The 16,059-nt window shown below is 46.6% G+C and overlaps 1 protein-coding gene across 1 annotated transcript in view; it reads left to right on the top strand.

Annotated features, from left to right (window-relative positions):
• SLC15A1 (solute carrier family 15 member 1) overlaps positions 1–16,059 on the top strand; it is a 54,185-nt gene that overhangs the window by 27,589 nt on the left and 10,537 nt on the right. The window contains exons 9-17 of the mRNA XM_060191785.1: positions 1,749–1,831; positions 3,932–4,018; positions 6,983–7,072; positions 8,329–8,373; positions 8,519–8,551; positions 8,634–8,722; positions 10,338–10,419; positions 12,200–12,319; positions 14,113–14,259. Of these exons, the coding sequence (XP_060047768.1) occupies positions 1,749–1,831; positions 3,932–4,018; positions 6,983–7,072; positions 8,329–8,373; positions 8,519–8,551; positions 8,634–8,722; positions 10,338–10,419; positions 12,200–12,319; positions 14,113–14,259 (776 nt within the window). The remainder of the gene's footprint in view (positions 1–1,748; positions 1,832–3,931; positions 4,019–6,982; positions 7,073–8,328; positions 8,374–8,518; positions 8,552–8,633; positions 8,723–10,337; positions 10,420–12,199; positions 12,320–14,112; positions 14,260–16,059) is intronic.

Here is a 16,059-nt window from a genome sequence, read left to right as displayed (position 1 = left end):
TGCTCTGCAGGTTCAAAGAAAAAAGAGTTGACGTGCTATTTCAGAGGGGAGAGGTTTAAAGAGCTCATAGGAAATGGCGCCACTTGAGTTGGACAGTAAGAGGCTTGGTGCTGTTCAGGCAGACATAGATGAAGGTCATAGAATTTGCTAGACCATATCAGTCCCTGGTGGAAAACTTTTATTCTTTTTTTTTTTTTTTTTTTTTTTTACCAGAGCACTGCTTAGCTCTGGCTTATGGCAATGTGGGGGATTAAACCTGGGACCACCTGGGACTTGAGAGCCTCAGGCATGAAAGTCTCTTTGCATTAACCATTATACTAACTCCCCACCCAAGACTTTTATTCTTAATAGTGTGCACCCACCAACAGTTAATTATTTTTTAATTATTTATTGTATAGAGTCAACCACAAAGCAAGAGGAAAGGGGGTGACAGAGACAGAGAGACACTTGCAACACTGCTTCACCACTCACAAAGCTTTCCTCCCTGCAGGTGGGGACCAGGGACTCGAACCTGGGTCCTTGCACATTGTAACATGTGTCTTTAACCAAATGTGTCTCCACCCAGCCTCCCCCCCACACACACACACATACACACACACACATACACACCTACAGTTCTCTGGAAGACATGGCGGCGGGCCCCACTGCCTTGAGCCCAACCAATGAACAACAGCAATCCTGTCCTTCCAGAGCCTCCTCCCCAGGAGGAACACGTGTCTATGACCTGCATTCACTGACGACTTTGTTCCTGGCACTGACTTTTAGGAAGCATGAGGGGTTATCTTTCATGAGGAAATAAAGGTATCTTCACTTCTTAGGACTTCTGTAACAAAATATCCCAGGTGGTGTGGCTTAAATAACTGAGATGCACCTACTGCCTTACAGTTTTGGAGGCCGGAAGTCCAACCACCTGCGTCTCACAGGAATATATCCCTGTTGGGTCTTTTGCAGTCTTCCTTCTCCTTCATGTAGCTCCCTGGCCTGTGGCAACGTCACTCCAGTCTCCTGTGGCCTTCCACAATATGCACGTCAGTGCCCCAGATTCTTTTTTTTTTTTAATTTTTTTAAATATTTGTTTATTTATTTATTTTCCCTTTTGTTGCCCTTGTTGTTGTTTTTTGTTGTTGTTGTAGTTATTGATGTCGTTGTTGTTGGATAGGACAGAGAGAAATGGAGAGAGGAGGGGAAGACAGAGAGGGGGAGAGAAAGATAGACACCTGCAGACTTGCTTCACCGCCTGTGAAGCGACTCCCCTGCAGGTGGGGAGCTGGGGGCTCGAACTGGGATACTAACTCCGGTTTTTGGGCTTGACCGGGACCCTTACTCCGGTTTTTGCACTTTGCACCACCTGCGCTTAACCCACTGCGCTACTGCCTGACTCCCAAGCGTTATTTTTAAATGTGTACAATACTACACTAATCTGTTATGTGAAAATTCTTATTTGTTTTTTTCTGCCTTGGAACAGGAACAGAATTTGTGCTTACATAGCTGTGCTGAATGTCTTAGGAGCTGCCCCAAGTGTTGATGAGTGCATCATATTGGGTTTCAGTGTCAGTACCACAAGTCTGACAGCACTCAGACTCTCCTGTGGGTATTAGCATCAAAAGCACTTTCTAAACTGGGAGACAGGTAGATAAGTCTACCTGTGACTAGTCCTACTATTCCTGGAACAGGATGATAATTCAAATCAAAGTTGCAAGGAGTACTCTGGTATGCCTGGCTGACATATCTTCTCTCACCTTTTCCAGTTGTATTTGTCATTGGCAGTGGAATGTATAAGAAGGTCAAACCCCAGGGCAACATCATGGCTAAAGTCGCCAGATGCATCGGTGTAAGTATTTCAGTGACTCTTACAATGGTGCGTCATCACTCAGGCATCTGCTGGCTTCTTTAAATTCATGAATGGTGTCTTGACTTTCCTTGAAACATTATGTTAGTCTTCTGAGTGTCTCTTGTGTCTATTTTCTGTTTTTATTTAATGTGGCACCAGGGAAGGAACCCAGGACCAGTCACATTAAGTGGCAAATAAATAAATACATTTTATTTAATTAAACTCACCAAATGGCAAAGGGAGCAGAAAGGGGAGAGTAGCAGTGGCTTCTGAATCTATGAAATAAGATCAGTGGTGAAATGAAAGCAAGGTGACTCTTGATCAGTTAAAATGCCGATCAAGCCGGGGTCTAGTCAGGCAGCCGGAGAGCAGAAGCAGAAGGGTGTGGCCACATGCTGTGTGTCGTCTAGTCTGAAGAACTGAAAGTGTCAGTGACCCAACTTTCAGGAAGTAAGGTAAAAAGCAAAATTCTCAAAAAGAGCACAGCCTTACATATGAAGACGATCAGTGCACTATATTGAATACAACAAAAACTTCAATTCATCATGAAAATAAGAGAGCAGTGAATAACTTACGGTCCCAGCGTGTATGTGGTACAGCCTCCAGGCTTGTTTTCAAAGGCTGTTGGTGGTGGGGATGCACAGAACATGGTTTCTTTGGTGTTCATGTCCATGGTGCATGTCAGTGCAAGCATATTTAAAGACAGGAAGTAGATGTTAAGGAAGGATCTTCAAGTAACACAGTCAAATAATGATTCTTACGTGTACTCTCCTTTTTCTAGTGAGTTCTGTAAAACAGTGGTTCTGCAAAAGACTTTCATGCCTGAGGCTCTGAGGTCCCAGGTTCGGTCCCCAAGATCACCATAAGCCAGAGCTGAATAGTGCATGCTCTCTCTCTGTAGCTCACTTGCTCTCTCTCTCTCTCTCTCTCTTTCTCATTAGTGTTAAATAAAATATAAAAATAAATACTGATAGCAAAAGGGTAGGCTTTTTTATTTTTATATTATTTTTGCCTCCAGGGTTATTTCTGGGGCTCAGTACCTGCACTATGAATCCACTGCTTCTGTGGCCTTTTTTTTTTTTTTTTCTTCAATTTTTGGATAGGACAGAGAGAAATTGAGAGAGGAGGAGAAGATAGAGAAGGAGAGAGGAAGATAGATACCTACCGACCTTCACTGCTTGTGAGGCTACCCCCCTGCAGGTGGGGAGCTGGGGGCTCGAACCAGGATCCTTGCACTGGTCCTTACACTTCATACTGTGTTTGCTTAACCCTATGTGCCACCACCCAGCCCCAAGGCGGCAGACTTTTTAATACTCTTTAAAAAATGTTTTTGTCTTATTTATTTTTTGGATAGAAACAGAAAATGAGAGGGAATAGGGAGAGAGAGAGAGACACCTGCAGCACTGCTTCAGTGCTTATGAAGCTTTCCTCCTGCAGGTGGGGACTGGGGGCTTGAACCCCGGGCCCTTGCACATTGTAACATGTGCACTCTGCGGGGTGCACCACCACCCCTGTGCAATTCCAGACATTGAATTCATGACTCTGTCTTCTGTGCCATCTCCCAGACTGCATAGACTACGTATTAAGATATCAGCGGACTGGTGGAGATAGCATAATGATTCTGCAAAAAGACTGTCATGCCTGAGGAAGCAAAGGTCCAGGTTGAATCCCCAGTACCACCATAAGCCAGGGTTGAACAGTACTCTTGTGTTAGAAAGAAAACAAAACAGCTTTCTTGAGTTAAGTGAAATATTTGAAAATGAGTTTCACCTGTTTTGCTTTTTAATAAGGTCACCAGAAAACTTGGCTTGAGTTGTGTCTCTGAATATGTCTCTCACTCAGCGCCCCTCTGTACAGGAGCAGGCCGTAAAAGCAAAGCGTGCCTTTCTGGTTTGACTGCAGCTCAGCTGCCCGCCGTTAGGAAGAGAGGAGCAGAAATGAGTGCAGGTCACGCCTTTCCCGCCAGCATGCTGTCTGCGCACATCAGACAATTCCATCCTCGGCTCTCCTCCTGCAAACACCCTTTCCGCTGAGACGTGTTTCCATGATAAAGCAGTCGGTTCTCTTTTGAAACTGAGTGAATTTTCTTCTTTCTTTCAGTTTGCCATCAAAAACAAGTTTCGGCACCAGGGTTTTAAGTGTGGCGGCAGAGAGCACTGGCTGGACTGGGCCAGAGAGAAATACGATGTAAGTGAGCGTGATTGCTATGCTGGCCACTCTACCCCTCTAAGTGAAAGTCGGTCGCAACTTCTACTGTTAGGCTCATGGGGCAAGGCCATCAGCTACATCCCCCAGCTTCATCATCATCATCATCATTTTCTTCTTCTTCTCCTTCTCCTTCTCCTTCTCCTTCTCCTTCTCCTTCTCCTTCTCCTTCTTCCCCTTCCTCCTCCTCCTCCTCCTCCTCCTCTTCTTCTTCTCCTTTCTCCATCTCCTTCATTTTTTTTTTTTTTTTGCCTCCAGGGTTATTGCTGGAGCTCTGCACCTGCACTACGAATCCACTGCTCCTGGAGGCTATTTTTTCCCTTTTGCTGCCCTTGTTATTATTATTGTTGTCATTACTATTCTTGGATAGGACAGAGAGAAATGGAGAGAGAAGGGGAAGACAGAGAGGGAGAGAAAGATAGACACCTGCAGACCTGCTTCACCCCTTGTGAAGCTAATGCCCTGCAGGTGGGGAGCCAGGGCTGGAACCAGGAATCTTAAGCCAGTCCTTGAGCTTAACCCTCTAGGCTACCACCCAGCCCCCATTCTCCAGCTTTTATTAGCATTCTAAATAAGACTCAGGGAGAGTGTTGTTTTTTTTAATGTTTTCCTTTATTTATTATTTCTTGGGTAGAGAGAGAAATCAAGAGGGAAGAGGGAGAGAGAAGGAGAGAGATAAGACACTTGCAGCTCTACTTTACTCCTTGAGAAGCTTTCCTCCTGCAGATAGGACAGGGAGCTTGAACCCAGATCCTTGCACATTCTAACATGTGAGCTCAACTGGGTGTGCCACTGCTCCCCTGCCTCCTTTTTCTGTTGAGAACATAATTTATCTGGACACATCGTCTTCTCACTTGCTATAACCTTGCATTGGTTGTGTGTAATTGTGAGGACATAATTAGTTTGGATGTAGGAAAGTTAACAGGTGATGGCAAGACTTACATTGAGTGGATTAAAAAATTATATGCTTGGGAGTCAGGCGGTAGTGCAGTGGTTTAAGCGCAAGGACTGGCATAAGGATCCCGGTTCGAGCCCCCGGCTCCCCACCTGCAGGAGAGTCGCTTTCACAGGCGACTCTCCATTTCTCTCTGTCCTACCCAACAAAGACAACAATGAATAACTACAACAATAAAAACAAGGGCAACAAAAAAAGGAATAAATAAATAAAATAAAATATATATTTTTTTTAATCTGCTTATTTGAAAGAGAGAACTAGAGCATCACTTGAGCACAAGCAATGCTGGGGAACGACTCAGGATCTCATGCTTGAGTCCCACACTTTTAGCGTTTGTTTGTTTGTTTCTTTGTGTAGGTAGAGGCTGAGAGACAGAGAGGGTGAAAGAGACCACAGCACTGAAGCTTCCTTTAATGCAGTGGTGGCTGGGCTTGAACCCCGGTCACACACGTGGCAAAGAAGACACAGTCCATAGACGGTCCAGGTCCAGGATTTTCTCCTCTGGGCCATCTCCTGAGCCATCACTTAGTGGATTTATATTTACCTTTGACACAGATGTCTACTCATTTTATTGTTTATTTTTGGCAACCTACGCTTCACACCACTGTGATCACATCACTCCTGGTACATTTTTTTTATATTACTTTTTAAAAAAGATTTTATTTATTTATTTATTCATGAGAAAGAGGAGGAGAGAGAGGAAGAACCAGACATTACTCTGGTACATGTGCTGCTGGGGATTGAACTCAGGACCTCACTCCTAAGAGTACAGTGCTTTATCCACTGTGCCACCTCCTGGACCACGGTGCATTTTTTTAACTTAAAAAAAAAATTGAGATCAAGAAACAGAGAGAAGAGACACTACAGCATCCGCCATGCACAGTGTTCCCGGGTGGTGCTGGGAGCTTGAACCGGGTCCTCACACTTGGTGAATTGTGAGCACTGTAGGGCATGCATTCTACTGTGAGCCACGTCTCAGCCTTTGACTCATTTTAAATACATTAGGAGCTTGGAGTTTTCTAAAGAGGTCCATGGTTGATGTCCAGAAGAGAAGCAATTACAGAAGCCAAAACTCCTTCCTTCTGCACTCCAAAAAAATAGCTTTGATTGATACTCCCAGAAGGGGAAATGTTACGGAGAAGATGGCCAGAGGGCTCTGAACTCCAGTTCTACTTGGAGCATGAATTGTTGTGACCAGGAATCTTTGTTTTTGCACTATCACTGAGAGAAGAGATTCTGGGGAACGCCTGAGGAAGAGGAAGTCAGGCACTGTTTCGCTTATATGTAAGAGGGAACAGGAAAAAGGAAGGACAGCTATGGAATGATTTCACTCGTAAGTGGAATATATAGAGAGAACTGAAACAGGGCCGGGCAGCGGGGCACCAGGTTAAGCACAGATAGTACAAAGTGTAAGGATCTGCACAAGGATCTCAGTTCAAGCCCCGGCTCCCCACCTGCAGGGGGGGGTCACTTCACAAGCGGTGAAGCAGATCTGCAGTTGTCTGTCTTTCTCTCTCCCTCTCTGTCTTACCCCTTCTCAATTTCTCTCTGTCCTATCCAAAAATAAATAAATTTGAGGGAAAAAATGGCCATAGGAGCAGTGGATTTGTAGTGCGGGCACCAAGCCCAGGCGATAACCCTGGAGATTGAACACATATACATATGCATATACACATATACATACATTCAACCCATAACTGTGATTTTGGGAGAACTATGGGGTTACACATGGGCTGGGGGGTGTGCACAAAACTTTTGGGTGGAAGTGGGGTGGAATCACACCCCTATTTTCTTACTGTGTTGTACATCACTATTAAATGACTAATAAAAAATCAAACAAAACAGAAAGAGAAACCGGTAGGTGGGCTCCCGGAAATGGTTCATCATCTCCCAGCCGGCCTCTAGTCCTAACTGGCTCCCAGCACTGGGCGTTGCTGGTGGCTGTGGGCGGTTCATCTCCTCCCTCTCTCCCTCCCTCCCTTCCCCTGCAGGAGCGGCTCATCTCTCAAATCAAGATGGTCATGAGGGTGATGTTCCTGTATATCCCACTCCCAATGTTCTGGGCCTTGTTTGATCAGCAGGTAATGGGAAGCTGTTTTTCTCTGTAGCTTTGTCAAGCAAACATTCTTCCGGTATTAATCCCCCTTGCCAAATCATACTTAGTATTTAGCTCCTTAAAATATTCACCTCCACTTGTTTTTAAATATTTTATTGATTTATGTGTTTTGGATAGGGAGAGAGAGAGAGAGAGAGAGAGAGACAGACACCTGCAGCCCTGCTTCACCACTGGAGAAGCTCCCCTCATCCCCTCTAAGGTGGAGACTGAGGAGTTGAACCCAGGTCCTTACACACTGGAGCATGTGCACTCAGCCAGCGCGCCACGACCCAGCCGCCTTTCACTTTCTGTTTTTTTCTTCTTTCCTCTCTTTCTCTTTTTAGTTTTATGTTCTTGATCACTCTTAGGTCCCATTGAACTTGCTTAAACAACAGGCTCCAACTCATTCTGTCCACATGTCTGATGCAAAATGAAGTGGGCGAGTGAAGGAGTCTTGAGACAGATCTCATCAAAGAACCAAGGACAATTGTCAACCAAACCTGGGCACATTCATGAGCTAGGACTTCTTTAACAGTGATAGAGCCTGGTGAAAAGGCTCTCTTTTTAGTGTGATCCACAAAAAAATCTCAACTTTGAGCAGGGATGGGAGGTATGTTTTACTCTCAGAATGGAATGCTTGGGGTGTGAATGACTGCTGAATGTGTCCTCATCAGAGTGGGGCCAGGCGGTGACATACCTGGTACAGTGCACACATCACAGTGTGCCAGGGCCTGGGTTCAAGCCCCATCTGCAGGGGGGGAGCTTCACAAACGGTGAAGGGTTCTGGTGGTGGGCATTATGTGGAACTGTACCCCTCTTATCCTATAGTCTTGTCACTATTTCTATTTTATAAATAAAAAATTTTAAATATAATAATTGTGTAGTATGCTAGCACTTGGCTTGATTTGTTTTATTATTATTATTTATTATCTTTATTCATTTGATAGAGACAGAAATTGAGAGGAGGGGGGAGATAGAGACACCTGCAGCCCTGCTTTACTACTTGTGAAATTTTCCCCCTGCAGGTGGGGACTGGGGCTCAAACCCTGGTCCTTGTGCTTTGTAACGTGCGCTCAACCAGGTGCGTTACCACCTGGCTCCCCACTTGGCTTGATTTGTACAGCAGAAATGAAAGTCTGTTCAACTTTATGCAGTGGAGCTGGGAGACTCAGTTGGTACTGAAACCATGTCTAAGTCCCCTGACTTCTCAGACCTCATTTCTAATCTGGAAAATACTTTCAGGGCTCCAGGTGGACACTGCAGGCGACAGCTATGAGCGGGAAAATTGTAAGTGCAGAACATCAGGGTATTTTTACCTCCTCCAGTCACCTTCCCTTCTCTAGTGCTGTCACCCCCTCCCCCTTCTCTGCCACGATGTCCCCCGCACCCTGACTGCTCTCTTACCCACGGGGCTTCCGTTCTTTCTTTGCAGGGAGGAATTGAACTCCAGCCGGATCAGATGCAGGTAAGAGCAAACCCCGGGGTGGCCCCTGGAGCTGGAGGAGCGCAGCGCAGGGCACTGAGGTCACACGGCCCTTCCCCTGCAGACTGTGAACGCCATCCTGATCGTCATCATGGTCCCCATCGTGGATGCGGTCGTCTACCCTCTGATCGCAAAGTGCGGCATCAACTTCACGTAGGTGACCACGGCCTGGGCTGGGGCGGGCCTCCCGGCCTTAGTGTCAGGGCTTTGCAGACAGACCGCATCCCCTCCACCCTGCCTCCAAAAGGAAGCTCTCACCTCCACTCTCACCTGCTCCGTGGGAGGGCTTTTAAAGCATGTATGGGGCCAGGCCATGGTGCACCTGTTTGTGCACCTGTTTGAGCGCAAACGTCGACATGTGCAAGGCCCCAGGTTCACATCCCTGCTCTCCGCCTACAGGAGGGAATCTTCACTAGTGGTGAAGCAGGTCGGCAGGTGTCTCTTTTTCTCTCCCTCCATCTCCCCTTCCCTTCTCGGGTTTTCTGTGTCCTATGCAATAAGATAGAACGAAAAAAGAAGGGCGGGGAAAAGGTCACCAGGAGTGGTGAATTGCTAGTGCCAAGCCCCAGCAGTAACCCTAGTGGCAATAAAAATAAAAACCTTGCCCAGGTGGGGGTAGGTGGCATAAAATGACTATGCAAAGAGACTCATGCCTAAGGTTCCAAAGTCCCAGGTTCAGTCCCCCACACCACCACAAACCGGAGCTAAGCAACACAAAAGTGTGTTGCCTGCATTTCTGAAAATCTACCTTTAAAAGGAAGGGGCCGAGTGTCAGCCCACACAGCCTCTAATTGAGGTTCTCCTGTCTCTGTAGATGATAGAAATGTTAGCTGCCATAGGGGGGCCAGGCAGTGGTGTGGTGCACTGGCTTAAGTGCACATGGCATGAAGCACAAGGACCGGTATAAGGATCCCAGTTCAAGCCCCTGGCTCCCCACCTGCAGGGAGGTCACTTCACATGTGGTGAAGCAGGTCTGCGGGTGTCTGTCTTTCTTTCTCCATCTCTGTCTCCCTTCCTCTATCAATTTCTTTCTGTCCTATCCAATAACAACAACAGGAATGACAACAACAAGAGTAACGACATGGGCAACAAAATAGAAAAAATAGCCTCCAGGAGCAGTGGATTTGTAGTGCAGGTGCTGAGCCCCCAGCAATAACCCTGGAGGCAAAAAAAAAAAAAAAGAAAAGAAATGTTAGATGCCATCCAAAGCACCACTCAAACAGTAGATACTGGAAATCGCATGCAAAAATCACAGAAATCACTGGGGGGCAGGCGGTGGCACACCGGGTTAAGCGCAGATAATACTAAGCGCAGGAAGCCGCGCAAGGATCCCGCTTCCAGCCCCCATTCCCCACCTGCAGGGAGGAGGCTTCAGAAGCGATGAAGTGGAGCTGCAGGTGTCTGTCCCTCTCCCTCTCTATCTTCCCCTCTTCTCTCATCTTCTCTCTGTCCTATCCAATAAAATGGCAGGAGGCAGAGAAAAAAAACGGCCACCAGGAGCAGCAAATTTGTAGTGCTGGTACCAAGCCCCAGCAATAACCCTGGAGGGAAATAAATAAATAAATGAAGTTACAAACGAGAGGCTTCATTACATTTATCCTTGTCGGTTTTGTCTATGAAAAAAACTGCAGAGTGGCTGTGTCACCACGCACTGGGGAGGAGGGGGCTTATTAGGGGACTCTGGTGGGCGAGGAGGTGTCCCTTGGGGGCTCGTCGTCAGCCTGCCTGGGGGACACTGGTGGAGGGTCACTCTCTGGCTTGTGCACAGCTCCCTGAGGAAGATGACAGTGGGGATGTTCCTGGCGTCCATGGCCTTTGTGGTGGCTGCCATCGTGCAGCTGGAAATTGACGTGAGTCGCCCAGGGGTGCAGTGGGGGGTGCCTGGAGGTGTCCTCTCCCCAGGATCAAATGGGTCAGGGCAGAGCTAGGTCTTGGCCAGTCCCTGACATGCTCCTGGGGTGGAGTTGGTCTCTCAGGGACATGGTGGGAATAAAGTCAGATAGAAGCCAAGCTCAGGGCCAGCCGGGGGCGCACTTGGTTGAGCAGACATAGCAACGTGCAGCGACCCAGGTTCACACCCTTGTTCCACACACGCAGGAGAGAAGCTTCACAAACCGCAGGTGTCTCTCTTCATCTCCAGCTCCTCCTTTTTCAGTTTCTCTCTGTCTCTATTCAATCAATAAGATACATTTTAAAAACTTTTAAAATAAAAGAAACTAAGCTCAGTGGTCCGGGAGGTGGTGCAATGGATAAAGCACTGGATATTCAAGCATGAGATCCCGAGTTCAGTCCCCAGCAGCACATGTACAAGAGTGATATCTGGTTCTTTATTTCTCTCCTCCTATGTTCCTCATTCATAAATAAATACAGTCTTTAAAAAGAAAAGAAACTAAGCGCACAGCAGCTCTGAAGGAGGTGCCATGTGTCTGTTGACCAAAAAGTCATGGCTGTGAAGCAGAGCAGAGAGAGAGATTGATTCTTCAGAGCAGTTGAGACCCAGAGAGCATCAGATTCTCTGAGGACTGGCATCAGCCTTTCTGAAATCTTGATCTCAGTCCTAGAGTTTGTGGGGTGTGGGGGTTATCGACACAGAGACATATCATTCAGCAGAGATAAAAGGGCAGCAGGATGGGGAGACAGCATAATGGTTCTGCAAAAGACTGTCAGGCCTGAGGCTCCAACATCCCAGGTTCAATCCCCAGCACCATCCTAAGCCAGAGCTGAGCAGTGTTCTGGCCTTTCTCTCTCTCTTGTTTAAATAAAATATGTAAAAAATAAAAAATAAAATAAAAGATAAAAGGACAGGGTTAACTACACAAAAGATGAGAAGGTAACATAAGGTATCAGAAAGTGGGGGCCAGGTGGTAGTGCAGCGGATTAAGCACACATGGCACTAAGTGCAAGGACCAGTGTAAGGATCCCGGTGGAGGGGGTCACTTCACAGGCAGTGAAGCAGGTCTGCAGGTGTCTATCTCTCTCTCCCCCTCTCTGTCTTCCCCTCCTCTCTCCATTTCTCTCTGTCGTAGCCAACAGCAACAAGAACAACAACAGCAACAAAAAATGGGGAAAAAATGGCTTCCAGGAGTAGTGGATGCAGGCACCGTGCCCCAGTGATAACCCTGGAGGCAAAAAAAAAAAAAATTTCGTCATGGTGAAATGTCCATAGCATAAAATTAGCTGTGCGTGCGTGCGTGCGTGCATGCGTGCGTGCGTGCGTGCGTGCGTGCGGAGAAGCTGATGGCCAGGAACAAGAACAGCCCTTTTCGGTTCACTTCTATGTTCTGTATAAGCCTCACTTGCCTTTTTTTTTCCTTCTCCTTTTTAATTTTTGTTTAAAGATGTATTTGTTTATTAGTGGTAGAAGCAGAGCATCACTCTGACACATGAATGCTGAGGACTGAACTCTGGATCTTGTCCTTGAGAGTCCAGTGTTTTATCTACTGCCCCACCTCTCAAGCCAAACCTCACTTTCTGTGGTACCATGAGGAGCATGGGGGGAGCTTCAGGGTGGGTGTGGGTCTCCCCTCTGTGCAGACATGAAGTCTCCCTCCACGTGAGTGACCCAGCTTGACTATTTCCTATCTGCACTGAAGGCTTCACTGCTTATTTGTTCTCTTTCCTTTTGCTCAGAAAACCCTTCCAGTCTTCCCCCAAGCCAACCAAGTTCAAGTGAAAGTGCTGAACATAGGAAACCAGAACATGATGGTCTATTTCCCGGGACACGCAGTGAATGTGAGCCAGATGGGCCATGTGAGTAGCGGGGTCACCGCTTCACTTCCCTTCTCACTGCTGGGCCAAAGCTGCCAGGTGGGGACTGGAGAAGCCCCTCTGTCATTCCTGAGACAGGCCCGAAACGAGATGTCACAGTAACTCAGCCTCATCCTGACTTTGCTCTAGACCCAGTGGCCCCGTGCTTTTTTTGTTTTGTTAGTGATTTAATAATGACTAACAAGATTATAAGATCACAGGGGTACAATTCCACACAGTTCCCACCACCAGAGTTCCCTGTCCCATCCCCCTCCATTAGAAACTTCCCTATTCTTTATCCTTCTGGGAGTATGGACCAAAATTCTTTATGGCGTGCATTAAGTGAGAGGTCTGGCTTCTGTAATTGCTTCTCTGCTGGACATGGGCACTGGCAGGTGGATCCACACTCCTATCCTGTTTCTGTCTTTCCCTGGTGGGGCAGGGCTCTGGAGAGGTGAGACTTTGAGACACAGTGTGAGGTCGTCTGCCCAGGGAAGGTCAGGATGAAATTGTGATACCATCTGCAACTTGGCGGCTGAAAATATAAATATATATATCAGATATAAAGCAGTACAAAATGTGATTGAACATGAACCACAAAGTAGGAATAGAGCAGATGGAAATAGGGATTTTAGGGTGGGAAGAAGCTAGGAAGTCTATTTTAGGTGTACTCCAAGAGATACATAACTTTAATAATTTTTACTGAAAGCCTGATAGCTAACATGAGGGTAAACTAAAAATATTGTCTGGGAAGATGGCGTCAGCATTGAGAATAGGACTAGAAAGCTGGATTGGGGCAGAGAGTAGCTCCCAAACATGAGGAAAGTATATAAATACCACTAACTGTTTACCCCTCCATCTGACCCAGGGCCCCTGTCTATTCACATTTACCACAAGGGCCTATATAACCTCTGAGGCCCTGTCAGTCTGAGTTCGCAGTCCATAGCCACAGGTGGGAACATTCTAGACTGCACTTATTTCAGGACCAGCCTTCCTCAAGTGGCAGAGTTGACGGACCCAGACTCCCTTCAGAAAGTGGGGCCATCCCTACCAAGGTGGCTCCGTCTCCTGCATGCATCTCCTGGGGTGTCTATAAAATGCAGATTCCTAGTTAGGAGCTCTGAAACTGCGTGTTCACCCCACCCTTGAGGGCTGTTGTGGCTGCCAGTTCCTGGAGCTAGGCCTTACTTATTCTGTCAAGCCATTTTTCATTGGTTTTATTAGTGGTTGACAAGATTGTACGATTACATCCCTCCCACCACCATGGTTTTGTGTCCCCACGCTTCTTCCAGTGATAACCACCATAGTTCTCACCAAAAAAAGACTTTGGTTATTCTTCTCCTTCATTGCTGGAGCTTTGCTCTCCAGGCTGGCTTTTTTCAGGTACAAAGCGAGAGACCAAGATCAAGGGAGAGGGGAAGAAACCACAGCACCAAAGGTTTCTTCCACTATGGTGGGTTCTGGGTTCCAGCCTGGGTTGGCTGCTGCTTGGTAAAGCAGGCACACTTTCCAGGTGAGCTCCCCTGCCAGCCCTTTACCAGGATCAAAATACCACTCCACCACTGAGGCAGTGAGCTTGCTACAGTCCATGAGGGCCCCATACGGTGCTAGAGTTTAAACCCAGAGCCTTGGTCGTTGGAGAGGTGTCCACTGAGCCACCGCCAGCCTCCCAGGCTCGGAATGCATTGCTTAAAGTCTACATATGAACTCGGAATGTCAACCAGTAGTCCATGACACTTACACACTGCAGAATGGTTCTCTGTGGTATTGACATGACCTCTCTCCTCCCGTTGTAGACTAAGTCCTACATGACTTTTGATGCAGACAAACTGAATATAAACATTTCTGGCATTGGCCAATCAGTAACTACTCCCGTGGTCTCCAACTTTGAGAAAGGCCAACGCCATACTCTTCTTGTCTGGGATAGCAATAAGTACCAAGTGGTAAGTACTGGATGTCTACAGCTAAGTCTGCGTGTAACACTGGAGGTGGGCCTTTGAGTGGCGTGCCTTTGTCTTAACTTCTGCATTGTACTATCATAGATCATTTTTAATGTTTTCCTTTTTCAGAGACCCAAGTCATTTGACTTCCAATGAACGTTTGACTAGTCAGTGAGAAGTGCTGACACAAATTTTATAAACTTAGAAAAGATTTTTTTCTTTCTTTTTTCCTTTTTCAGGAATTTTAAACTTTATTCAGGAAAATTGAGAACAACCACATTTTAGGTCAAGAGAGAGAGAGAGAGAGAGAGAGAGAGAGCCTTTACTCACATGCTGACAGGCTCACCTAGGCAGAGAAAGAAGGCTCAGAAAAGATTTTTTTTTTCTAGGCATGATGTAGTGTGTGTGTGTGTGTGTGTGTGTGTGTGTGTGTGTCTATGCATCTGTGTACAATCACAGGGAAGGCATAGGTACATTTTCAGGTACATACATTTTTTCTCATACATTTGAGGCAATATTTAAAATACATCATAAATCATAGTCGTTCATAGCTTTGCACCAGGTAGTTAGAAAACTAAGGCAGTATCTGAAAAGTCATAGGAAATATATCAGGTAAAAGTGGAAGGGGGAGGGGCATGCACTCAGTAGATAATATATGCTACCATGCACAAGGACCCAGGTTCAGACCCTAGGTCCCCACCTGCATGGGGGAAGTTTCACAAGCAGATGTCTGGTACATGTGCTGCTGGGGATCAAACTCAGGACCTTCTGCTTGAGAGTCTAAGGTATTATCCACTGCGCCACCTCCCAGGCCACTCCTTCTCTCTGTCTTCATCTCTCTCTTCATCTCTCTGATATCACCCTCTATCAAAAAGTGGGGGGAGTGGGAAAAAAAACATTTAACAGCATAATAGAGGTATCTGTGTGTATATGCCACTTAGGTTATAAAAAAAAAAAAAAAAAAAGCTGCAAACGGGCCAGGCAGCAGTGCAGCGGGCTAAGTGCACAGTGTGACGCGCAAGGATGCGCCCCCGGCTCCCCACCTGCAGGGGGAGTCGCTTCGCAGGCGCTGAAGCAGGTCTGCAGGTGTCTGTCTTTCTCTCCCCTCTTTGTCTTCCCCTCCCCTCAATTTCTCTCTGTCCTGTCCAACAACAGCAAGAGCAACAACAATGGGAAAAAATGGCTGCCAGGAGCAGTGGATTCCTAGTACAGGCACTGAGCCCCACTGATAACCCTGGAGGCAAAAAAAAAAAAAAAGCTATGACTAAGGGTGATGCACCCAGTTAAGCATACATACATATTAATAATCATACATACATATTAGTAAGCATACATACATATTAATAAGCACAGGGACCTCTGTTTAAGCGCCCGCTCCCCATCTACAGGGGAGAAGCTTCATGAGTGGTAAAGCAGGATTCCTGGTGTCTAGCCTTCTCTCTCTCCATCTCCCCCTCCTTTTTCAATATCTCTCGGTCCTATCTAATAAAAATTAGGGGAGTAAGGCGGTAGTGCAGCCGGTTAAGCACACATGGCGAAAAGCGCAAGGGCCGGCGGAAGGACCCCGGTTTGAGCCCCCGGCTCCCCACCTGCAGGGGAGTCGCTTCACAAGTGGTGAAGCAGGTCTGCAGGTGTCTGTCTTCCTCTCCCCCTTTTCTATCTTCCCCTCCTTTCTCCATTTCTATCTGTCCTAACAACAACATCAATGACTATAACAATAAGAGAACAAGGGCAACAAAAGGGAATAAATAAATATTTTTTTAAAAAATATGAAAAAAAGAAAAAATTGCCACCAGGAGTGGT

This window comes from Erinaceus europaeus, chromosome 5, assembly GCF_950295315.1.
Source record: "Erinaceus europaeus chromosome 5, mEriEur2.1, whole genome shotgun sequence".
Classification (NCBI taxonomy): Eukaryota; Metazoa; Chordata; class Mammalia; order Eulipotyphla; family Erinaceidae; genus Erinaceus; species Erinaceus europaeus.
Note: the sequence above shows the minus strand (reverse complement) of the source record. Positions and strands in the feature narration are given on the sequence as shown.